The sequence below is a fragment of the Mercenaria mercenaria genome, chromosome 11 (genome assembly GCF_021730395.1).
Source record: "Mercenaria mercenaria strain notata chromosome 11, MADL_Memer_1, whole genome shotgun sequence".
NCBI classification, from domain to species: domain Eukaryota; kingdom Metazoa; phylum Mollusca; class Bivalvia; order Venerida; family Veneridae; genus Mercenaria; species Mercenaria mercenaria.
This window is the reverse complement of record NC_069371.1, coordinates 50,185,778-50,211,481: the sequence shown is the minus strand read 5'-3', so window position 1 is coordinate 50,211,481 and position 25,704 is coordinate 50,185,778. Positions and strand designations below refer to the sequence as shown.

Here is a 25,704-nt window from a genome sequence, read left to right as displayed (position 1 = left end):
TTATAATTTGAGGGGGGAAAACATCTCTTTTTTAGGGGAAAAATAGACGATTTTTTGGGAAAAAATGGCCTATTTTGGCGAGGGGAAAGTGCCGATATTCGGCAGTAAAAATACGCAAAAAAAATCACTGGCTGTATGCCACTTTTTGACACAGTTAGAACTAGAGGAAGTCTTAACAGCAACACAAGAAGCATAATTGTTTAATGTCCTACAAAACATCCAAATCTGGTTGTAACACAAGTTACTTGGAGATCTCATTTCCAACTAAAAAGACTATTTTAATGTTTACACATGTAATGAATTATGTTGTTTGTCCTTAGTATACAGTACACTCAAAAGTTCACCGTATGTGGAAACAAACCATTTGCTGTATGCCACTTTTTGACACTGTTCGAACTACATATAGTCTGAACAGCAACACAAGAGGCATATAAGCCTTATAATGCAGAGTGCTCACTGAGAGAAACTAGATGCCCACGGGCAAAATGTTGAGCCTGCCAGCTGTCAAAAGGACTAACATTTCTGATACTATTTGGCAGCGACAGAAATGATTGCGGCAAACATTTCTGCCAAATTATTTAAGAACATCTCCATCCATGTCTAAGTTACAGCCCGGACAAACTCTGACGGATGCACACATACACTGTACCTCCATTGTGACAACTATGTCAAGCTCACCGCTTGCAGGCTCAACAAAAAAAACTGCCAAAATATGTCACTGAAAATAATCCTTCAGAAAAAGGGAAACCAATTCGGTCACCTTTACAGTAACAGGGTTACAATGAATTATGTAGTTTGCCCTTAGTATACAGTACACTATTCAAGTTCACCATATGTGGAAACAAACCATTTGCTGTTAGCCTCATTATGACACCATTAGAACTACATTATTTCCATAGCAACACAGAGGCATGTACCTGAAAGATTGAATTTATCATTGGGTGAAAAAATCTGCCTGAAATGACAGCCCACATTTCAACGGCAACTTACTGGCAGGTAAACTTATGTCAGTGCTTGCCAGTGCTTCCTGAAATATTAATTGTTTCAGAACTTTGTATGACATTCTTGCAATTTCCCCATTTTACCTACTTGAAGTCTTACCTTTAGTATGTCTGTAGTTTACCTCAGCATACTGTACACTATTAAAGTTCACCATATATGTGGAAACAAATGATTTGTTGAAAGCCTCATTATGATATTATTACTATGGCAACACCAAGGCAACTACCAGGTAAGTTTTAAAACACTAACACAAGTGGTCAAACGATGATTAATTGCAACAGCCAAGATATAAATATGACTACAAGACCTTCTTCATAAAATAAAATAAGAACTGTATTTTTACACAAAACATAATATATGCAAATCTTACATGCTGTCCTCCTTTTCCAATAATTCTGCCAATCATTGGTTTAGGCACCAGGATTTCTGCCCTAAAGTGGAAATCTTCTAAATTTGGAACCATAGTTTCTGTTTTGATCTTCTCGGCGATGTAAAATTGAGCCTGAAATTGAATATATTACAATGCATCATTAGGCAATTATTGTGACTTGCATGATATGGACTGACGATGGCTTATGAACAAAATCGGAACATCTAACATCAGTAAACACATCCAATTTGAAGTGTTATCAACAAGGAGCTTCAGTACGGCTACCATGCTATCATCATGTGTTAAATGTAATTGTTCTATGAAATACGCTGTTCTCTGCTAATACCTCAATGCCCAGTTTTTATTCATTATAAGCTTAAAACACCGATCTTCTCAATCTGTCCTTCTGGATCTTTAGTCAAGCAAATTCAATTCCACCGACTTTACTGAACTTCTTTTAATTACATTATTTCTTGTACCTAAACAATAAGCTCCAAACAGGTCACATTTTACTCATGGGAACTGCCTGAACTGTGCCATGTACATGTACTATCGCATAATTCAGTATTCGTTTCAAATTTACTTTCAGAACATTTTGTAGTATGTGCCCGTCAGGTCATATAGCTTCTTTTACAGTATCTTCCAAAGTAGCATCAACACAGTTTTAAATTATATGGCAACTTGGACGCATGAAGAACTTATGGAAAAAAATTTCCGGTGGCTCTACAGACATTCATTAAGCGCAGGTTGGTACACTGGTAGTACTACTGACCTACAAGCCAGCTCGACTAGATTCAATGGGTGATAGTATTTTATTTCTTTAAAGCCTCTATATGAGGTTATAGAACCATGAACCTCTTAATGGTTTCTACTTAATACTTTTCTTATACCTCTACGATAAAGCAAGGAAATGGTTGCTAATGGAAATGAAATAATCTTTTAATAAGTTCTGTCATTTGCCGCATCCGAAAATACTGTTATCAACTTCAGAACAGCTACCAGTATGTCAACATGCATTATCATCAAAAACAAGGAACAGACCTAGTGTCATTTCACCTTGAGGAGGAAACAAAGTTGTTTGTTCAAGTACTCTTTGAAGTGCATTAACAATGAATGACAAACAGCACCAACAGAAACTAATCCATCTACTCTTCAGCAGCAGGGCTTTTTTTCCCTATAAATCTACCTCCGGTAAAAGTAGGTAATCCCAATGCCAAGAAGTATGTTTTTTCCCAAAGTTGAATTTAAAATTCCCAAATGATTATACCTTTTAGGGTTTTTGCTGTTTTAAGATAGTTTTGCTAATTTGTATGTATACTTAGGTAAATTATAATACTGTTGAACATTTACTGAAATGCATTTCATTAATATTTCACACCAAAAACACATTATGTAGATTTTGGTAATTTGCAAATAGTCCCAATTAAGATAATATCCGAGAGCATTTTCCCAATTCCACCAGTGTCGGTGGCATTCCCAAATTGATGAAAAAAAAAAAAAGACCTGAGCAGTAAAAAGTTTGCTTTAAACCTTACATAGAAAAGTACTTCTACTTGACAAGAAGTTACAAGCAATGATAAACATAACATTTTTTGCTCTAAACTGTTGTTTTCGTTTTCGTAGGTTTAAAATCGCACCGACACAATTATAGGTCATATGGCGACTTTCCAGCTTTGATGGTGGAGGAAGCTGCATTAAATCTCAACTGCGAGACAAAACCCCCTGATGCCATATTGGATGAGTACATAATGAGGGCCCTGATCACTGACAGAGGGTGTGGAATTCCCCGTGTCCAACTTGTCCACCACTTTTTGCCAGCAGACAAGTGCATTTTTTCATTCCATTTGTCCGCGCACAAGCATACATTTTGATATTGAAAATCCAGACCAGTATGTTTTGAATGCGCACAGGCGGAATTTAAGCGTCACTTGTTCGTGGACAAGTGAAAAATAATTGGATTTCCACAACCCTTACTGGTCATTTTACTTTATTATATAGATGTCGGATACAAACCTTCCATTGTGCCTCAGCATTACCAGTAATGATGACTTTACGTTGTTCTTCACTTCTGTGAGGTCCTCGTCCTTGTTTTTCATTATTGTCCCCGCCCTGATTTTGATCTAGTATCTGAAATGTATAGCATAAACTGTATCGTACACCTTCAGTTTGTTTGTACATGTATGCTACCTGTGTAGTATACTGTCGAAATGTACCCAACATGCATATTTCTGGTCAAGCACCGACTGCATGCTGTGAAAATTGTCAAAATACTGAATCTTTAAAAAGATATTTGACATTTTGACTACTTAGAAATAAGGTTCAAAGTTTATAGAAATTATACAGCACATTAGACCTTGTGTTTTTAAGCAATCAATTCAGACATTATAAATGTTAGATGTAAACCAACTATTTCTTTTCAACAGAGACGTAAACATTTAACCAATACTGGGCAATTATATGTTATACTGACTTTTCTAAACTTCAGCATATACTTAGGAAGGCAAATTGAATGATAGGGTCATGTGCTTGTGCTTATATTTTTTTGCTCTACAGATTTGAAAGTTGCATCTCACAGGAGTTTTCATAATGGAAGTTTATGCGAAAATCACAATTTTGATGACATGAACTGAATTTTTTTCTACAATGCAGATTTTAGTGAATCTTTTCACAGCTGTAAATCAACAAAATGTGTATTATATGGTCAAATAAAATGTACAGGTCCATGTGCTCATTTCTGAGATGACTGCTCAGCCAAAAATTTCGAGTGGATTTGATGGCATTATTTCGAAGTATTTCAGGTGTAGAACATTTTTGTTATCATTTTTTATTTGTCTTAAGAAAGGAAGTATTATTGCCGTTTCCTAAATGTACATATGGGGTAATACTTATACACAGGACAATTTTCCTTTCTGTGTGCTGGGTCCAGGCTTTATTCTTTGTTATCCGGGTTATGACAGGACTCCAGTTTTATCAAGCATGCAGAACTGCCTCAAGACTTTAACTTAAATTTGTAATTAAAATAATATGCACATTTGGACATTTTTAAGCAGCCAATTATTACAATGAACATCTGAATAAACACTGAACCTTAAATATCTCATATAGATCAACTTGTGACTCTGTGATATAAATTAGCAGGGGCCCAGTAGCCCACAATCCCTAGATTTTGGGCTGGGCCCCTAAATTGTTGGAGAAAATGCCCATATACCTAATGTCAAACATTTATTTTTGACAGTCTGGGCCCCTAAATAAAAATAGCTAGTTTATATCCCTGTAACTATGACATCAGTTTATCACATCCAAAAATACTGTTATCAACACTGATCTTCAGTACGGCTACCAAAATGTCATCATGTGTCATAGTCAACACGGAAAGTAGTTATAACAGGTTTTAATAACATTATCATTACCTGCTAAAAATATGCTTTTTGTCAACAGAACTATACACTGAATTGTAATCACCTGACTAACATTTATTCTAGCGTTTGATAATCTCGTGATATTGTTAATGTGGTTATTTTTGCTCAGCTGCCAATTTTAGGTAGATTTGATGGAATTATTTCAGGTATCAATATTTTTTATTATTTTTATCTTAGGAAAGGAAATAATGTTGCTGTTTTCAAAAATGCACACATGGCCTTCTATAGATTTATAAATACACACACACACAAGAGGATATTTCTCCTGTCCAGGTTTTATTCTGTTATCCTCGTTACGCTATTACATCTGGTTTATCAAACGTGCAGAACTACCTTAAGATGTGAACTTGTAAATCTTAATATTGCAGCTCAATAAAGAGCATATATTTACATATATGTAGAATCAGTTTGATTTACTATTCATTTGGACAATTTTTAGCAGCCAATTATTACAATGAGAAGGCATATATACTAAACATATATATAAACATTGAAATTTTAACCTAATATAGCATATATACCGTCTCTTGACTTGGTGCAACTATGACATCAGTTTTATCACATCCAAAAATACTGTTATCAACACAGTTCTTCAGTACGGCTACCAAGATGTCATCATGTGTCATAGTCAACACAGAAAGTAGTCTTAACACGTTTTAATAACATGGATCTTTTCCTGCTAAAAATACTATTTTGCAAAGAGAACCAAACAATTTTAGAAGTGTAATCACTTGACTAACCTTTATTCTAGCATTTGATAATCTCATGATATTTTTAATGTTGACCCCTTTTGTTCCTATGACTGCACCAACTGTTGATTCAGGTATATACAGGTATGTGACCTCCAGCTGCTGAGGGGGTTGTGGTGGGGCTGCCCCGTACAATCCTGGTCCACCTTGATACATCCCTGGACCACCCTGCTGAAATTGTATAAATATAAACATTCAAAGTAAGTACACATATTAAACATATGAACATGGCAAGGCTCTAAAAGGAAGTTTTCAGTCATCATACCTTCAATATATCTATCAATGTTAGCGAATATTAATTGGATTGTTTGGTTTGTTTATGTATCATAAAGTTGCTTCAGCAAATATTTTATTGTTGGGTTTAGACATAAGCTAGGTCATATGGCAACTTTTCCAGCTTTAAATCTTGGAGAAAATGCCATGTAAAGTATCTCAAGCGACTGAAGGTCTACTCAGAAAAACAACCTAGTGGCCTACTCGTTCTGATAAATACAGATGTAATACAGATACACAGTCACTTCAAGTTCCTACCAGAGATATTTTTTTCTCAACTTGACCTACTCATGGAATTTGTGTGTGTGTGTGTGTTCTGGTTTAACGTCTTTTTTAACAATTTTTCAGTCATATAAACGACGGTGTCTACTTGTAGCAGTGAGCACAATGCTCAACTTTATTGTGCTGCCTCACTGGAATATCACGCCGTAGACACATGGCATGATACCCCACCCAGTCACATTATACTGACACCGGGCTGCCCAGTCCTAGCACTATTTTCTTAATGCTGAGCGCCAAGCGAGGAAGCTAATAGTACCATTTTTTACGTCTTTGGTATGACGCAGCCGGGGATCGAACCAACGACCTCCTGCAATTGTGTATTCAATGTATTTTTCCTCAATATGTTTACAGTTATCAGATTAACTTGTTTTTCATTGCTTCTTCACAGTTAATAAGATTTATAAAACTTCACTTTTAACAGTCAGAAATAAATTTAACTACTTTCCATTCCAGGACCATTCGACATTTAACACTCACCATCTGATAAGGTCCTTGTTGGTAAGGGCCTCCACGACCGCCTCCGAACATTGGACCCATGGGACCTCCAGGACCCATTCCACCATATACACCCATATTCTGTAAGAAGTGTTCATTTAAATGATACAAGTGACAAACTATATGCAACTATGTAATAGCGTGTCAGTAAACAGAACCAGTGTTCTGTACCAGTACTTGCATATTCTCAACAAGAACATTTCAACATCCAAACAAGTGTCAGTTATACCATATATACTAATCAGGGCTCCGGAAATTTTGATAACTCAATCGGTCCGAACATCGGCGCTACCCCACCCACCGCATTCCCAATATTACATATTTTGTAAAACGTGACAGAGTAAAGAAATAAGCATGTCATGCATTAAAACTGAGTTACCGGTCACCGCGTGTTTCCATACAATGAAGACAGTTATTCAGTGTTATGTGTGATCATTACTTTGTTTAAATTTCGATGTTTTTCCGAGAAAATACTGTAAGGATAAAATTACCGAGGCATTGACACCGTGTGCGTAACTAGTCTTAAAGCCAACGCACGTGACCTGTACCGTATACACGGCAGATACTTTGTGATGTTTCCTCATTCTTTGACGGAATTCTATAAAATACAATGCGTCAAAGTGAATTACACGACACATATTCTCTGCTAAACAGTCTCAGTATTTTAAGAATACTCTGCCACGGCCCGAATGTGTACGTTATATGAACGCTGAGATCGAATTTCCCGAATGTATAGTACCAAAAGGTCACGCGTGTTGGCCACGGATATTTCATTTCACTTATGTTGTACTTCAATAAGCAACTAAATTTTATAAAGTTATATGTTCTCTTCTGATGTAAACAAAATTTCATCTTGAAATGTTTTTTAAAAGACCGATTTGGTAAACAGCGCCACTCCGGTTTTCTTTATCATTCGTGTTTGCCAGTCCATTTTTTTTTTTCTCTGCACTTGTTTCAACTGGAGCCCCAACAAATGAATCTTGTAATTTTTTCAAATCAAGTAATTATAAAAAAATATTTTGATCGGTTTTCCGTGTGATGTCTCATTAAATCAAAGACCTATAATGTACAATTATAGCTCTTTGATTAAATGCAGTGACCATTTGTTTTTTACCGTGATCAAACATAGCCTTTTGAAATAAACCATCCGTCGGATTCTAAATAAAAGAAGTGGATCCCCGTCGAAATGATCTGGATCCAGTCAGACATATTTGGAAACCAGTCAAAAATGTTTAATACATTGCAGTCGGCTGTCTGCAAACATTAAAGGATGTGCCGCGCGAGCACTGATTGCGTCACGTGCTAATTACGGACCGATTATCAAAGTGACAATCAGACCGGTTGACACGTTTATTGATTATCTAAGGGTGCGACCAACAATTTTCTGCTTGGCAGTAGATGGTGTATTGAGATATCAGACCGAAATTTATACTTTTCTCCATTTTTACGGGACCGATTTTTTTCGTTTTTCACTTCATGAATCGGTCTGAAAAGTCAAAAATCGGTCCAAAACCGACAAACCAGCAAATTTCCGAAGCCCTAATACTAATGTATACTAGTAATGTTTAGATTAATATCAGTATTGACGAATAATCACTGAAAGGACCATGATGCAATCATCAACAAAACTTTTTATTGCCGACCATAAGCTAAATCTAGCAAAACTACTATTCCATCATGTAAAATACTTCTAATATGACAGCACTGGTAAAAACTTACAAGTCCTGCGATTCATCTTGAGCATTACTGGAATTGAATCGTCAAGTTTCAAAAAATTGGTCATAATTGATATATCTGACTTTCATCACAATTAGTAAACGATCAGGCATTCTTCATACTGATTAATAGACGAGGAAATATACTCATGTATACTTGTCTCCTCTCAGACTCATCATCAGAGTACATTCGCATCAATCAGAAGTAGAACCTATTACTTCTAAATTTGGTAGCCTAACGTTCTTTAAACACAAACAAAGGAAGAATACAAGTTGTTCGCATAGAATCTGCAGCAACTTCGTTTTGTTGATTTGCAGAACACCAGAATAAAGTATCAATACCTGCTGATAGTTCTGTTGATCAAGTTCAGCACATTTTCTCATTTTTTCGAAGAGCAGTTCTCCCCCTTTTTTGCAACTTTCCAGAGGACCAGTTATTGTGACAACTCGGTCTGTGAAATATGTAGCATCTTGGGCACTGAAAATTAAACGACAAAACATTCAAATATTGAGAACAGACAGACTGCTGTTCTTCTATGTCTATTCAGCATTTATCTATGATCAGTTGGCTACCTGATCTTTCAACTATACAGCACAATCTTCCCTCTACTGTTGAGAAGTTACTATCAAATTTGTGAAGCTTCAGCCTGGGGTGGTACATATAATGGTTTAATTCTTCATTATATCTTGGAAATTTACCAGATCATCATTGCTTCACCTTTGTAACTAACAATTTTTGTGCATACTTCTATCTATGGAAATTTTTAAGTAACTTCAAGCTTTTTGTTCTCAAGTTCCCAATTAGTTTTCTTGGTAGAATGTTTACAGCATTGGCAATGATCGAAAAACTCTCAAATATACCAGTACTTTATCTGAAAAACAGTTTCATTATCTACCACTTGTCTGTCACTACCATATAACTGGAAAAAAAATAATTAAATAGTGTAACACCACTTGTTCCAGCCTTCACTTTCTTATTTAGTGCATGAGAAAAATCTGGCTTACCTTTGTAACTGCAAAGTTGACTAAACCCTGCACCCATCCCCTCCCCCCCAAAAACCCTCAAATTAAAAATTTACAGTTTTCCTTTTGTTTAGCTCATTAAAAAATATGGACTCTTAAAATTGCCATGTGTAAAAGTGAAAAAAAATGACCAAAGTATACAAGTCATTTACTATTTTATTAAGACTTAAAAACCCATACAGCAAGAAAACATGAAGCATCAGACTGGGGTGGTACATATAATGGCACACATCCTCATAGTACATTAAGAATCAAACCAGATCATCATAGCTTCATTCAAACCAACCAGATCTGATGGGATTTCATGCAAGTTGGCCCATGCACATATATTTCATTGAACCGGATTGAAGGACACAAGGTATAGTACTGAGACCAGTCTCAAACTACTGGGCAACTCAAGTTGAAGCGAGAACTGTTAAGCTGCACGACTGAAACCATTATAGCAATAGGTATATGTGTGTATTTTTAAGAAGATTGTTTGACAATGCCTGAAGGGGAGGACAGACCCGAGCCTGCTTTTTTCCCAGTGTAAGCTTAACAAACAAACAGTCGTTTGCAGCACTGGATTTCATTGGTCAACATGTTACACACAGGAGGAAAGCAACCACCAAAGCAATGGTCAGACAATCAAAAAAGAGACTTGTTTCCATACAAAATTTGGAACACAATCAGTAAATGGAAGCATCAGACTGGGGTAGTACATATTATGGTATAAATCCTCACTGTATATAAGAATTAAACCACATCATCACTGCTACATTGCCTCTAACTGTTAAATACTGGTTTTGATGAACAATGTTTTCCAGTTCATGCTGAGGTGTTCTCAATCATATGCAAGAAAACAAAAACTTAATGATGTTATTCAAACACTTCGATTTCTTTTTATTTCCCATATAAAAACACTAAAGTACAAAATATATGTCAACAATGCCAGGAAAACTATGTTTGAAAGGTTTGAAAATTAATATAATTGTACCGTAAGATCGAACTATGTGAACAAACAAACTTTTGAAAATATATCTAAAACAGATACATGCATTTTTACTGCGAAATAATTTTATTAATCCTATGGCAGTAATATTAAGGGTTCAAGGTATTGTTTAGGGATTTTTAACATCTTTGTACAGATTGTTTCTGAACAAAATTTTGGAACTGACAGCGGGATGGTCATATCTTGAGCTTGGTCTCCAAACACAGCTGTTTAACACGACTGAAGGTCAAAACACGGTAAGCCCAAAAGTTATATGCAACGTTGTTTATATTTAGTAAAGTACAAAGCAGCAGAAAATGAAGCATCAGACTGGGGTGGTACATATAATGGCATAAATCCTCACTGTATATAGGTATAAACCACATCATCATTGCTTCATTAGCACCTGCATACTGTTAACAAGTAGAGTTGATGGACAAAATTTTGAAATTATAGCCAAGTAAGTTTCTGTTGTGTTATTCAAACAATTGATTTCAATTTCTCAAATAAAAGTAAAATCTTAACAATGCCTTATGAGAAGGTAAAACATCTGACCAGATCCTAAAATTCAACTTTTTTATATCTCAAAGCCTAAACCATTTCAAACGCCTTGCAACGAATAGAACAAAAGTTGTTTTTACTGCAAAAGGATAAAAATTTACAGGTTTTAAGGTACAGTTTGGGGATCAGCCTCAAAATTCAAAACAATTTGCGCTGTTTGTTGAAAATGACAAATTTATGGCAGGTTTGCATTCTGAAAATGGTCTCTCAAACAAAGTTACATAACCTAGGAATCATATCAATGTTCTATGCAGGACTGTTATAAGTTAGTTTTGTTGGGTTTAACGTCACACTGACACGATTGTAGGTCATATGGTGACTTAGTTTAAGTACAAAGCAGCAGAAAATGAGGCATCAGACTGGGGTGGTACATATAATGGCATACATCCTCATTGTATATAGGCATTAAACCACATCATCATTGCTTCATTAGCACCTGCATACTGTTAACAAGTAGAGCTGATGGACAAAATTTTGAAATTATAGCCAAGCAAGTTTCTCTGATAAACCTAGTGTTGTATTATTCAAACAACTGATTTCATTTTCTCAAATAAAAGTAAACAAATCTTAACAATGCCTTTGATGTGAAGGTTCAACATGTGACCTGATCCTAAAATTCAGCTTTTTTATATCTTCAAGCCTAAATTATTTCAAAAGCCTTGTAACGAATAGAACAAAAGTTGTTTTTACTGCAAAAAGATAAAAATTTACAGGTTTTAAGATACAGTTTGGAGATCAGCCTCAAAATTCAAAACAATTTGCGCTGTTTGTTGAAAATGACAAATTTATGTATGGCAGGGTTGCATTCTGAAAATGGTCTCTCAAACAAAGTTACATAACCTAGGAATCATATCAATGTTCTATGCAGGGCTGTTATATACTAGTTAAGAAAGTTAGTTTTGTTGGGTTTAACGTCACACTGACTCGATTGTAGGTCATATGGCGACTTAGTTAAGAAAGTACAGTCATGACAGCAAAACATGAAGCATCAGACTGGGGTGGTACATATAATGGCATACATCCTCATTGTATATAGGCATTAAACCAGATCATCATTGCTTCGTTAGCACCTGCATACTGTTAACAACTAAGCGTTGCTGGACAAACTTTTGAAATTATAGCCAAGTAGGTTTCTCTTATATGCTAGGAACCAAAGTGTTGTGTTATTCAAACATTTGATTTCATCTTCTCAAATAAAAGTAAACAAATCTTAACAATGCCTTATGTGAAGGTAAAACATCTGACCGGATCCTAAAATTCACTTTTTTATATCTTAAAGCCTAAACCATTTCAAAAGCCTTGTAACGATAGAATAAAAGTTGCTTTACTGCAAAAGGATAAAAATTTACAGGTTTTAAGATACAGTTTGGGGATCAGCCTCAAAATACAAAACAATCTGCGCTGTTTGTTGAAAATGACAAATTTATGGCAGGATTGCATTCTGAAAATGGTCTCTCAAACAAAGTTACATAACCTAGGAATCATATCAATGTTCTATGCAGGACTGTTATATACTAGTAAAGAAAGTTCATTTTGTTGGGTTTAACGTCACACAGACACAATGTGTAGGTCATATGGTAACTAATTTGAAGTACAAAGCAGCAGAAATGAAGCATCAGACTGGGGTGGTACATATAATGGCATACATCCTCATTGTATATAGGCATTAAACCACATCATCATTGCTTCAACTTTTTTATACTGTTATCAATCTGTTCTTGTCTATTTCTAGCTCTGGTAAGTAAAATCTATGAGATCCTTTGGCAGCACAGAACAAAACCAAGTAAAACAACAGACTCAGGTTTATAAGTCAGATTGAGAGGTTATGGAAAGCGGAAAGCTCCTCATCTAGCACACGCTTAAGCTTAAACAGATTGAAAATGGACTCCATGATCCGAACAGGTAAAGGACCACATGATATAAATAACTCATCAATCCAAGTAAAGGGAGACTACTCGCTGCTCCCATCCAACATCTTAAGACTGCCTTCGAGATAAATCATCTCTTATCATATATTCTAACACGACCTACATACTTGTAGAGCAAAATCTATTTCTGGTTATTCTGCAATAAACCGACCTTGAACTATGCTGCGCGCACACTGTGTTTTGGCTAATGCTGAGGCGTAGCAAGCAGTTGTAATTTACGCTTGGTGAAAATACTTCTCTGATTCTCGTCTGACGTTATTTTAAGCAAGTTGTGTCAGAATCAAAATAATAAGTATCTAAGTAACGTTTATCATAGAATAACCCTCTTTAGTCGTTCTTATGCGTAGAATTTATATCACATAGGCCTTCGTGACATATTCATACGCATAAGAACTCCAAACGGGTTATTCTACGATAAACCTAATTTTGATACTTATTTCTTAAATAAAATAATTTCAAAGAAATTAACAAAAATAAAGTTTTCTCACATTGGGAGACCAGGTACCTGGCCATATATCTTTATTTCTAACAATTCTGTTACACTTTAACTATTATCAGGTAGTATTCGGAGTATGATCTTATGTTTTAAAGTCAAATTAGATACATGAAGCTTCAGACTGGGGTGGTACATATAAACGGTATACATCTTCACCGCATGTCAGCATTATACCAGATCATCACTGCTTCATTATAGAAATCATAATCTCACCATCACGACAAATGTTAAGTAGTAAACTGATATTCACTTCTCTAGACTTGGACCCTAACCTAATATCTGCTCGTAATGACAAGTAGAAATGGCCCGACGACAAGCAGAATTTTCTGTATGGTGGTCCTACAGGACAAGTGCATTTTTCCAGTAGAAAACAATAACGGAATGAATGTACCAATTAATCAGACCATCCTGGCTGAAATAACATATGTTGATTTTAAAACCAGAGTTTGGAGACCCGTCCTGAAACTAACATCAACCAGTTGTTTGAAACCTTTGGAGCCTCAAGTAATAAAACTGAATTTGGCTGTCAGTCCACAGACTCCCAACACCTGACTGGCTGTTTCTGAGCCATTTTTGAAATTAAAAATTGGCCAGACTTCATACCTAGTCTCCAAACTCACATTTTATAAATTTGGACCAAAGTCCTTCATGCCGACGTTTGAGGCAGCCTTGCCACAACAGTGAAAAAGAAGCTACCGGTATAATACCTTGAGACAACAATGTGTGTTCCCGATTGTTCCATGAAATTCTTGATAACTGAGCCCCCTTTTCCTATGATTCTTCCACAGATGTTGTTTGGACAAAGTATCTTCATAGGGTGATCTCTGAAATGTACATAACACTAACCTATATTTTAACGAGAAAGCAGTCTGTAAGTCTCGTCTTTTGTTCGCATTCTACAAAGTATTTAAGCAAAATGTAAATATGTTTTTTACACAGAATGGATACAGTAAACTAATATGTCTAGTTGTCATACCACATAATTTTTGTCGATTTCCAATATTTTTTTTTGGTTTCATGCACACAGTGCTCCAGATAAGCCCAGTAATTATATCTGTTTCAGGATTTAAGCAAAACACACAAAAAATGCCAAGTTAACTTTGATTTCTAACCAGCTGATTTTCTTACCCAGATACTCTTGGGACTGCTACTATTTACGTTACATACAATAATATTCATAAAACCTTGACTAAAAGGTGGTTCTCATTGTGTACAAAATGGAAATAGTCACAGGACACAAAGAATAAGTACCAGTGCAAATTCCTAGCCTTAACATCTAATTTACTTTGTACCCTGCTTTCAAGACTTTAGTATGAATAGTCATGGCTTCTTTTTACAGATTTTATTCAAATGGAGAACTACAAAATGGACCGATCTCTTTTCAAAACGAAAAGCCCATTTCAACGAAAGCCATCTTTTACCCTATTGTGCTATTTAAATCTAACTGGCAATATTTTTCAAGAAATAGTCATTTGATGTAACAAACAACTTTATCTAAAACTATCTGCATTTTTAGCAAACCATGTTGGCTACGTACAGATCAGATCGAGGTGGTGGTGTTAATATTTGCAAGTTTGCCATGGCACATAGTTAAAACATCTCAATTACTACTCAACAAATTTAAGGATAGTAACTCTTAAGTGTCAAACTTATATCTGGAGCACTGCGCAACTTGGTCATATAACATTACTTCAAAAGTACTATGAGAAAAAACATTTAAATCTCTATGACACTACAATTTGAGCAAGATCTTGCAAGTCCTTTTCTCCACTCTTGCAAATTTTAGTTATCTCCCTTTTCTTACATTCGAGACAAGCTCCTTAAAATGTAACATCAAAGCAAGTTAAGATATAATCAGTCTTTGTTTTGATTTTTTTTTTGTAATTAAAATAAACACAACTCTTCAGTTATACCTGTCATTTCCTAGTTGATCTTGTGGTCCTTTTCTGCAATGAAAATTACAACATTCACTAACAAGAGCTGTCCGAGGACAGCAACGCTTGACTATTCAACAGCCTTGTCAATTGAATGAATACAAAATTCGATAAAAGGGGCATAATTTTGTAAAAATGGGAAAAAGGGTTATGGAACCTTCACAGAGCTTATCAGCTCACAAAGTGAACAAGTGCGTGAAGTTTCAATCCTTTCCCATAAGTGGATACTGAAATACCAGCTTACATTCAAAAACTTAACCAAAAACTGCCAAGTCGAAAAAGGGGCATAATTTTGAAAAAATTGCGAAGTAGAGTTATGGGACCTACACAGGGCATGTCAGATCATGACAGTGAACAAGTGTGTGAAGTTTCAATCCATTCCCATTAGTGTGTGTGTGTGTGTGTTAGGGTTTAACGTCTTTTTCAACAATTTTTCAGTCATATAAACGATGGTGTCTACTTGTAGCAGTGAGCACAATGCCCAACTTTATAGTGCTGCCTCACTGGAATATCATGCCGTAGACACGTGACATGATACCCCACCCAGTCACATTATACTGACACCGGGCTGACCAGTCCTAGCACTACCCTCTTAATACTGAGCGCCAAGCGAGGAAGTAACTAGTACCATTTCCCATTAGTGGGTACTGAGATACCAGCTTACATACAAAACCTTAACCAAGAATTTCTAAGTCGAAAAGGGGACATAATTTTGTAAAAAAGCAAAATAGAGTTATGGAACATGTCCAATGTAGGTCAGTTTATCACAGTGAATGAGTGTGTGAAGTTTCAATCCATTCCCACAAGTGGCTACTGAGATACCAGCTTACATACAAAACCTTAACCAAGAATTTCTAAGTCGAAAAAGGGGCATAATTTTGTAAAAAAGCAAAATAGAGTTATGGAACCTGTGCAATGTAGGTCAGTTTATCATAGTGAATAAGTGTGTGAAGTTTCAATCCATTCCCGCAAGTGGTTACTGAGATACCAGCTTACATACAAAACTTTAACCAAATCGGGACGCCGACACATGGGTGAGTCCAATAGCTCTACTATTCTTTGAATAGTCGAGCTAAAAACTAACTAGAGCTGTCACAGGAGTGACGAATTATATCCCCACAATACAGACCTTGACCTTTGACCTACTCAATATCAATAGGGGTCATTTGCTGGTCATGACTCATGACCAACCTTCATATCAACTTTCATTATCCAAGGCCCAAGCATTCTCAAGTTATCATCTGGAAACCGTTCAACTGTTCCGTGTCATTGTGACCTTGACCTTTGACCTACTAACCTCAAAGTCAAACTTGACCTGTATTTTATGATGTTACACCTGTGTACCAAAAATTATCTAAATCTGTCAGGCCTTTCACGAGTTATTGTCTGGAAACCATGAAAACCAAGGGACCGACCGACAAGCTCACTCCTATATACCCCCCAAACTTCGTTTTGTGGGGGTATAATCAACAACAGTCATTGCCATGCAAATTGCACACTATTTATAAACAAATACTTGAGCCGTGCCATGAGAAAACCAACATAGTGGCTTTGCGACCAGCATGGATCCAGACCAGCCTGCACATCCGGCAGTCCAGTCTGGTCAGGACCCATACTGTTCGCTGTTTCTCTAATTGCAATATAGGCTTTGAAAGCGAACATCTGCGCAGTCTGGTTTGGATCCATGCTGGTCACAAAGCAACTATGTTGGTTTTCTCATGGCGCAACTCACTTATACAAATCAAATCAATGGTATATGGAAAATAACTCAAATTCAATTCACCAAACACAGAATATGTTATCTCCCCACTTTTAGACAAATCATCAACAGAGAACTGAAATGAAAGCACTTACAATCACACTTAGTCTTTTAAAAACTTGGCTTCCAAAACCAGTTTTCCATCAATACTTCCAACACAAAGTACATCTGAAACTTTTACGTCATCCACTCTCTCCACATCCCCACTTTTAACTATACTATCACCCATCAGTGACACAAGAATATAAACAAGGGACCACGCTGCATTAAGGCAACTGACCTATGTGCTACAATAAAAGTGGCTACAACTTTTTTTATGTGTGCCTCTTATAAAATGTTGTTGTTTTTTCTGATATAAAATTCTACGTGTTACTTTTTCAACTTTGTTTGAGAAACTTTTAAGCCTGTGTGACCCCTGGAAACAGTCCAACTCGTGTCCCATTTAGGCAAATACCCACGAGAACAAACTACTTCAGGTTAGAAATTTATGCTGTACATTTATTTTACTGCTGTTGTAATTTATCTTCCTAAATACTTCATCACGGTTTGCACAAGCCGTTTAAAGGGCATCAATTCTTTCAGAAACTCGTGTCAGAAATAAGCCAATTTAATCATACTTTTATACTACAGATCTTATTCAATTTTATTCAAATTATTCAATTTAGATAGAAAACCAAATTAAAAGTTAAGGTCATAAAAAATTTTTTTTAGTAACTAGTCTTGATTTCCAATTCAATCTAGAGCAATAAATATATTCATATCATCCGAAGGAATTCACATGTAGCTGCATCTTAAATATAACATTCCTATTTGACCAGTTCTGAAGGGGAAAATGCATCACCAACAAAAACATGCTTACATGCCATTTTCCTCCTTATAAATCAGAAATTCCAGCACCTGCTGGAACTATTTTCATGCTTGAACAACAAGCAATGCAGGTTTACCGAGGTGTGTATATACTCACCCTTTGACAAGGGACTGTGCTTCAGCCTGGACAATTTTCATGATTTCTATACAAGCATTCAAGCTGCTTTCTGGACTGCCTTTGATGGTGATAACCTGAAAATATAACCATCAAAATAACGTGTCCACTCTCATAAGTATTATTCCTGACAAAAAAATCTTTACTTTAGCTTTGCTATATAAGAACTAGATGGGAAAATGCCACTTACGTACATGCGGCACAAGCGCCTTATTACCAGCATTTACTTCCATATGCATCTTGGCTCTTTCTTTTTCTTTTTTTTTTTCAAAGTATGCTCAAAGCTGAATGGTTTACAAGTGCTTCTTCTTACTTAAGGTGTACCAGCTCTCAATATAAATCAAATACTGGTATACCATCACAGGTTGATACATCATATCAACGTTTTTTTGCATCAGTCAACTTGTCACAATCAAAAGAACCAAAAGATACATGTTTGTAACCTGTCCAGGCCGTCATTTAAATGTACTTCTGCAATCTGGAATCAACTATTGGAATCCCACAACCTTTTTTTTTTACCTTTTTCTACTATTTTAGAGGCTTTTACACCAATTGTGAATTGGTCCGGCGGACCCAATTTGAAAATTGTGAAAGACCGTCTGCAACTGTGAACGGGTCCGATATTCGGTACCGCTTATATAAGGAAAAACAAGAGCGCCGCCAAGCGGGGCAATATACACCCGAAGGGTCACACCAGCAGATGGGAGCAAAATTTAAAGAACGTGACTGTTGAAGCCCAAAGGACAGGAACAACAGAAAGAAGAAATTCAAACAAGAGCACCGCCTTGCGGGTGCTGACGCTCATCTGATTTTTTTTGTGTAATAGAAATATTCTCCTACCCATGATTTTCTAAGTCTAAAAAGGGCCATCATTCTTGCAAAAAGCAGGATAGAGTTATGTTTCTTGATGTTCAGTGTCCACTTATGATGGTGAAAAACTGTTGCAAGTTTTAAAGCAATAGCTTTGATAGTTTATGAGAAAAGTTGATTTTTTAAAATAATATTGTCAACCAAAATGATTTTCTAAGTCCAAAAGGGCATAATTTTGCAAAAAGCAGGATGGAGTTATGTTGCTTGCTGTACAGGTCAGCTTATGATTGGTAAAACATGTTGCAAGTTTCAAAGCAATAGCTTTGATAGTTTAGAGAAAAAGTTGACCTAAACATAAAACTAACCAAGAAACTGATATTTCTAAGTCCAAAAGGGGCATAATCTTGCAAAAAGCAGAATGGAGTTATGTTTCTTGCTGTACAGGGTCAACTTATGATGTGAACAAGTGTTGCAAGTTTTAAAGCAATAGCTTTGATAGTTTAGGATAAAAGCTGACCTAAACATAAAACTTAACCAAGAAAACTGATTTTCTAAGTCCAAAAGGGGCAATAATCTTGCAAAAAGCAAGATGGAGTTATGTTTCTTGATGTACAGGGTCTGCTTATGATGGTGAACAAGTATTCCAAGTTTCAAAGCAATAGCTTTGATAGTTTAGGAGAAAAGTTGACCTAAACATAAAACTTAACCAAGAAATCTGATTTTCTAAGTAAAAAGGGGCCATAAATCTTGCAAAAAGCAAGATGGAGTTATGTTTCTTGCTATACAGGGTCAGCTTATGATGGTGAACAAGTTTCCAAGTTTCAAAGCAATAGCTTTGATAGTTTAGGAGAAAAGCTGACCTAAACATAAAACTTAACCAGGCAACGCCGACGCCGACAACCGCTCAAGTGATGACAATAACTCATCATTTTTTTTCAAAAAATCAGATGAGCTAAAAAGGATCCACAAAATAAACACAAGTAGCAAATCTAATGAGTACATATTACCACAAAGAGGTCTCTTTCCTTTCGATGCCAATAAGTTGACCTGTTTCTTAAGCGATGTCATACAAAAAATGCGGGCAGTAACCAATATTGTAGGGAACAAAAATGGCATTCTTGAAACTACAAGGGATTGCAAGTTTCAGAGCAGACACAGCAAGTCATATATGACCTTTCACTCCTAAGTGTGACCTTGTCCTTGAAGCTAGTCATCCAAAACATGCGCTCTGCACGTCGTCTCGGTGTGGTCGAACATTTGTGCCAAGTTTCTTTGAAATCCTTCAAGAGTTTCAGGAGTTACAGAGCGGACAATCAGCGCAAACGTCTATAACCTTTACTCCTTAGGTTAAACCTTGATTGAAAGCTTGAGTCATGCCAAACAAGCTACTTTCTGCACCATTTCAGTCTGATGTGCTGTGAGTGAACATTTGTGCCAATTTTGAATCCTCAGGGGTTCAAGATTACAGAGGAGACAGAAACACCACTCATATGACCTTTGACCCATGTGTGACCTTGACCTGAAGCTAGTCATCGAAACAAGCGCTCTGCATGTCGTCTCCGTGTGGTGAACATTTGTGTCAAGTTTCTTTGAAATCCTTCAAGGGTTTCAAGAGTTACACAGCGGACACGAAATTGCTAACGGACGGACACCAACGTCATAACATTATACGTCCCTTTGGGCGTATAAAAATCCCTGTATATACTGAAACATTTGATCATAAAGGAGCATAATATCAACTTACTGTTTCTGGTGACATTGCCATTTCAGATCTATGAATGTCGACCCTGAAATGAGGAAACAGGATATTTCACTAATTTATAAGCAACAACTCGTCTTGTACATGTACTACATATGTGGACATGATTTTTTGGCCATCTATTTACCACAATTGTTCTATTTTGTGAAATAATCTTGTCTGCTATGATACGGCTTTTCTCTTTATTTATTACAACATAATTTAACCTGTAAGCTGGCCCAGCCACCATATCTCCAAAACCAAACAAAGTTATCCACAAGATTGCAGGTTCGTCTATACAACAAGTTCTAAGTTGAACATTGGCCATAACTTGGCTGGACTAGTATAACTGAATTATTTTATTACAATTAATTACAAATTAAAAGTAAGGTGCCATAGTCACAAAATACGTGCGTTGAGAGCTTGTTATCTGACTTTTGACCTCTAAGTTTAACCTTGACCTTAGACCTAGTTCTTGCGCATGACACTCCTGTCTCATGGTGAACAACTGTGCCAAGTTACATCAAAATTCATCCATGCATGTAGAAGAAATGCTCCCTATAGTTATTCCTGAATTTGACCTTTTACTTCCATGTGTGACCTTGGCCTTAGACCTAGGAACCTGGTTCTCACAGACGACAATCCGTCTCACGATGGTGAACAACTGTGCAAAGTTACATATAAATACTTTCATGCATGAAGAAGAAATGCCCTGGACAAAGTTTTTCTTCGATGCCTGCCCATAATACCTCTCATCTTTCAGACAGGCGTACAATTATGACAATGATAACAACTTCCATGCAAAACTTCGAAAATATTCTAAGTCAATAAGAGTTCTCCCACTGGGGAACATACGTATATTTGATAAAGAAAATGGCAAAAATGAGTAGAATAGCACTCACTGAGCGAGTCAGGCTAGTAGATACACATACACACTTTCCTTATTAGCTACTTGTAAGCCTAACACACACAACTGTCTGAAAGCCTATTGGAGATAATGAAGATTTTTTCCCTGTATTATACCTGTGGTAGCTCAAGCACTTGTAACCAAGTGGTACCACCTGACCAGATCTGAGAAACTGTCAGCTTAGGATGTATATCCATCAAACAGTTTACAAGAAAAAAAATCATTAAAACGATTTTTTTTTTGTATTTGGGCCAACTGATGACGGGCAAAGGGTTATTACAAAAACACTTGATTTTACCTTGCTCTACTCTGTGTGGTTATGTTATGTATAGTCTGGCCTTGTCTTCCAATGATAGCACCAATAAATTCACTGCCAACCACAATTCTGAAAAACAAATGTTTTATTTTCACTTTTCTTCTGAAATACAGCTAACACAAACTCGGGTAAAAAATTATGCACAGCAATATCTCTGGAAGAATTCAGCACCTCCACTATACCTTCCATCACTTTGTAAAGTACTACTTGCCCAGGGTTTGAATTTAAACTGGCATACTTGTATAATGTCAATGTAAAACAAATAAACTCATGAATTTTTGCAAAGCAAACAATGAAACAGAAATTATGGCAGTTTTCATTTTCTTTGACTTTCAGTTTCTATGAGCTGTAAAAATGCACCCAATAGTGCTTTTTTACATGTAGTGCAGGTTCTTCCTAGGCTGGATTGCCTATTTTTATCATGTGACCATAATTTATCTTCAGTTTTTGATACTCAATCATGACTCAGCTGTTGGCGAAAGAAATAACCAGATTTATAAAATTTCTATCAAACATGGTCAATCAAAATTTTGTGGTTGAAATTTCTTATATTATAAATTTTTTTCGCAATAATGGGTAACATAATTCTTTCGAAAACTAATTTGGAGAAAACACTAGAATTAAGTGAAAATAAATCTTGAGCACTGGACAAACAAGTGACCAGTCTCCTTTCTTGCAATCTACATGTATGTTATACTAGATGTAGAGGCTGAGCAGGCATTCATACAGAAACAAAACCTTACTTGACACACTTTCCCAAATACAAATGAAGTTAAATCAATTTCCACACTCTAAATATTAAGAAATTCTATACCTAAGAGGGAGCTCTTGTGCCCGGTTGCCCTGACCGCCCTGTGGGCCTGACCCCCTCTCCATCATGCCTCTATCTGCAACTGGGCCACCATAGTTTGGCCTTGGTCTACGCACAGTCTTATTACTTGCAAAATCAACCTAGAATAAATAGTGTTGTTTCTACAAAATGTGCCTTTACACCACAAACATTACTGATCTCCAACAACGATTGTCAAATATAGATTGTTCCGAGTCAAGTCCCCAAATACTGGCTATTTATTATATTTTTAACATAACATCAGAAATGCCACCTGTTAGTCTTACATGTACATAGAGTCAGTAACTGAAATTAAATGTTAGGCCATATAAAATTCATTGCTCAATTATCGGCCCCTACCCACTCCCAATTTTTCCATGCTGTCAAAACTATTTTCAGAAATTAATACGGTTTACAGAAGAATATGAGTAATAACCCATCAACTTTTTTAGTATGGCCTTCTACTTAATACACACAGAACACAAGAATGTACCGAGAAATTGAGGCGTTTCCCCTCGTGACACTCAGCCAAATTTGAACATTTAAATTTCAGGACTATACTTCAAAAATTTCAAACATTTTCTATTCGTGACAAGTTACTTACTTTAATTGATGATCCCTGAAAGTCTATGCCATTTAAGCTCGTCACAGCCCTGAAATACATAAAGTATGTTTGTTTACTTCAGTGCAAGATCGAAATATGCTAGTGAAATATCTTTTGTTATAAATGAATTATCTTCACTTTTAATACCTTGGGAAAATAAGAATGTGGTAAACAATGCAAGACACGTGCCTCCTGAAAATGGCTGAGAAAATAAAACATACTAAGTAAAACAAGAGCATCAAATTTCACAATTACAAGTTAGAGAGAGGACAACTTTCCCGGACGCCAGAGATGATCATGATATGTCCTGTTTCAAGGACATATAAAAAGGGCAAACTTTATGTTTCATTCAATCTGGACGGAAACAGAGAAGGTGAGTTCATATGGTACAAATAGAGGTGTAATATGGTTAAGTCCAAAAGAAAGGACATTGTGATTCACTGAATAAATTATCAGATATGAAGTTTCGAAATAATGCGCATGTCCACTCCATGCTGATGATGCGAACCTAGTTTCTTATGAATTTGATAAAAAAATAGTGTGACAGACAGAAAGATAATTCAAACACTAAATGCCTCCTTGGTTTAAAACAAGAGTGGCAGACTGTCACAAAATGCGCCCGTCATTGAATATGGCCTAATTCAAGGGCCATAATCAAAGAGTGTCTGGGGCGAGTTGGCTGGTTATCGAACTTGGCCGAGATGTTTTGCCCATAAACATTGTCAGCAAGCTTGGTGAAGATCGGATGAAAACTGTTCGACTTGAGAGCAGATAAGGCTACTTTCGCAGATTTTCGAGTAATTCAAGGGCTATAATCCAGGAGTGCCCAAGGCGATTTTGCTGGTTATCGAACTTGGCCGAGATATTATCCCCACATTGTCACTAAGTCTGGTGAAGATCAGATGAAAACTGTTTGACTTAGAGGGTGGACAAGGCTAAATTTGCAGATTTTTTTAGTAATTCAAGTGCCGTAACTCTAGTGCCTGGGGAATTTTGCTGGTTTTCAAACTTGGTCGAGATATTAACCCCACAAACATTGTCACCAAGTTTGGTGAAGATCTGATGTGAACTGTTTGACTTAGAGGGCGGACAAGGCTAAATTTGCAGATTTTGAGTAATTCAATGGCCATAACTCAGAGTGCCTGGAGCGATATTGCTGGTTATCGAACTTGGCAGAGATATTATGCCCACAAACATTGTCACCAAGTTTGGTTAAGATCAGATGAAAATTGGTTGATTTAGAGAGCGGACATGCTTTTGGATGCCGCCCGCCCGCCCGCCTGCCCGCCCGCCATGGGTGTTCAACATAATAGGCCCTACTCTTCCCGAGGCAGGCGTATTAAAAAATTAGTTGCACAATATATTTAAATGCTTGCAATGATGCATGTCCACCACACACTTGTGCCCAAACTTCCTATTGCTGTATGGTCATGCGTTACTTGTTGGCTAAGCACCTATCAACTGTAAGTTTTTTTCCAGTCTTCCACTCATATGAGAAGTATTTATTGTTTACCTCATATACTGCATAAAATCTAATGCAGATGGAAAAAGGTGATTTTATAGCTAACTCATCACATGGATGATTTAAAAACAAACAATAGAAAGTGCACAAAATGGGTTTAATCATCATCTTGTAGTAATATATTCCCATCAAATTTTGGGAGAACCTCAAAAATTTCATTTTCAAGGCCTACACAAACTTACAAGCTACCGATATATATTTTTGAACAAGTAATGGGCCATAACTCTGGTCTTCGAGAGGACAAAACAAAATGTATTTTTTACCATCGGATTTAATCCCCAAAACTATCTGCAATAATTGTTCTGTTAAACTTACATTTGAGCAGCTTCTGGATTATCAAATGTCACATACACCAAACCCTCTGCACCAACTGAAAAAACAAGAATGATTCACTAATTATACCAAATAGTTCAAACCTTTTATCAACAAAACAAATTATTTAGCATTAATTTCTTGAAGACTATTGAAAAGCCCTCTCTTTTTTTGCAGAAAAGTAAGCATTTTTTTTGGTCTGTCTTCAGTTTTCTAGGTTGAAATTTGGCACCATTCCCCTCTCAAATAGTACGCTTTCCCCCTTTTTGACAGTTTTCATTGAAATATATTCCTATGAAAACACTTCTAAAGTAGATCTAAACCATACCATTTAAAAACAAGAGGACCATGATGGTCCTGAATCGCTCACCTCTTCCCACATGACCCAGTTTTGAGTATGACATCGTTTTTTCTATTATTTGACATAGTGACCTAGTTTTTGAGCTCATGTGACCCAGTTTTGAACTTGACCTAGATATCATCAAGATAAAAATTCTGATCAATTTTCATGAAGATCCATTGAAAAATATGGTCTCTAGAGAGGTCACAAGGTTTTTCTATTATTTGACCTATTGACCTAGTTTTTTAAGGCACGTGACCCAGTTTCAAACTTGACCTAGATATCATCAAGGTGAATGTTCTGACCAATTTCCATGAAGATCTTGTGAAATATATGGCCTCTAGAAAGGTCACAAGGTTTTTCTATTT

At 36.3% G+C, this 25,704-nt stretch overlaps 1 protein-coding gene across 1 annotated transcript in view; it reads right to left on the bottom strand.

Moving 5' to 3' along the window:
* The window catches only part of LOC123530966 (insulin-like growth factor 2 mRNA-binding protein 2), a 60,236-nt gene that overhangs the window by 13,869 nt on the left and 20,663 nt on the right, over positions 1-25,704 (bottom strand). Inside the window, exons 5-17 of the mRNA XM_045311740.2 lie at positions 25,000-25,054; positions 23,163-23,211; positions 22,544-22,680; positions 21,712-21,798; positions 20,513-20,555; positions 17,941-18,035; positions 15,197-15,229; positions 13,991-14,107; positions 8,648-8,783; positions 6,573-6,671; positions 5,532-5,711; positions 3,386-3,499; positions 1,373-1,504 (exon numbers count right to left, since the gene is read on the bottom strand). Of these exons, the coding sequence (XP_045167675.2) occupies positions 1,373-1,504; positions 3,386-3,499; positions 5,532-5,711; positions 6,573-6,671; positions 8,648-8,783; positions 13,991-14,107; positions 15,197-15,229; positions 17,941-18,035; positions 20,513-20,555; positions 21,712-21,798; positions 22,544-22,680; positions 23,163-23,211; positions 25,000-25,054 (1,277 nt within the window). The remainder of the gene's footprint in view (positions 1-1,372; positions 1,505-3,385; positions 3,500-5,531; positions 5,712-6,572; positions 6,672-8,647; positions 8,784-13,990; positions 14,108-15,196; positions 15,230-17,940; positions 18,036-20,512; positions 20,556-21,711; positions 21,799-22,543; positions 22,681-23,162; positions 23,212-24,999; positions 25,055-25,704) is intronic.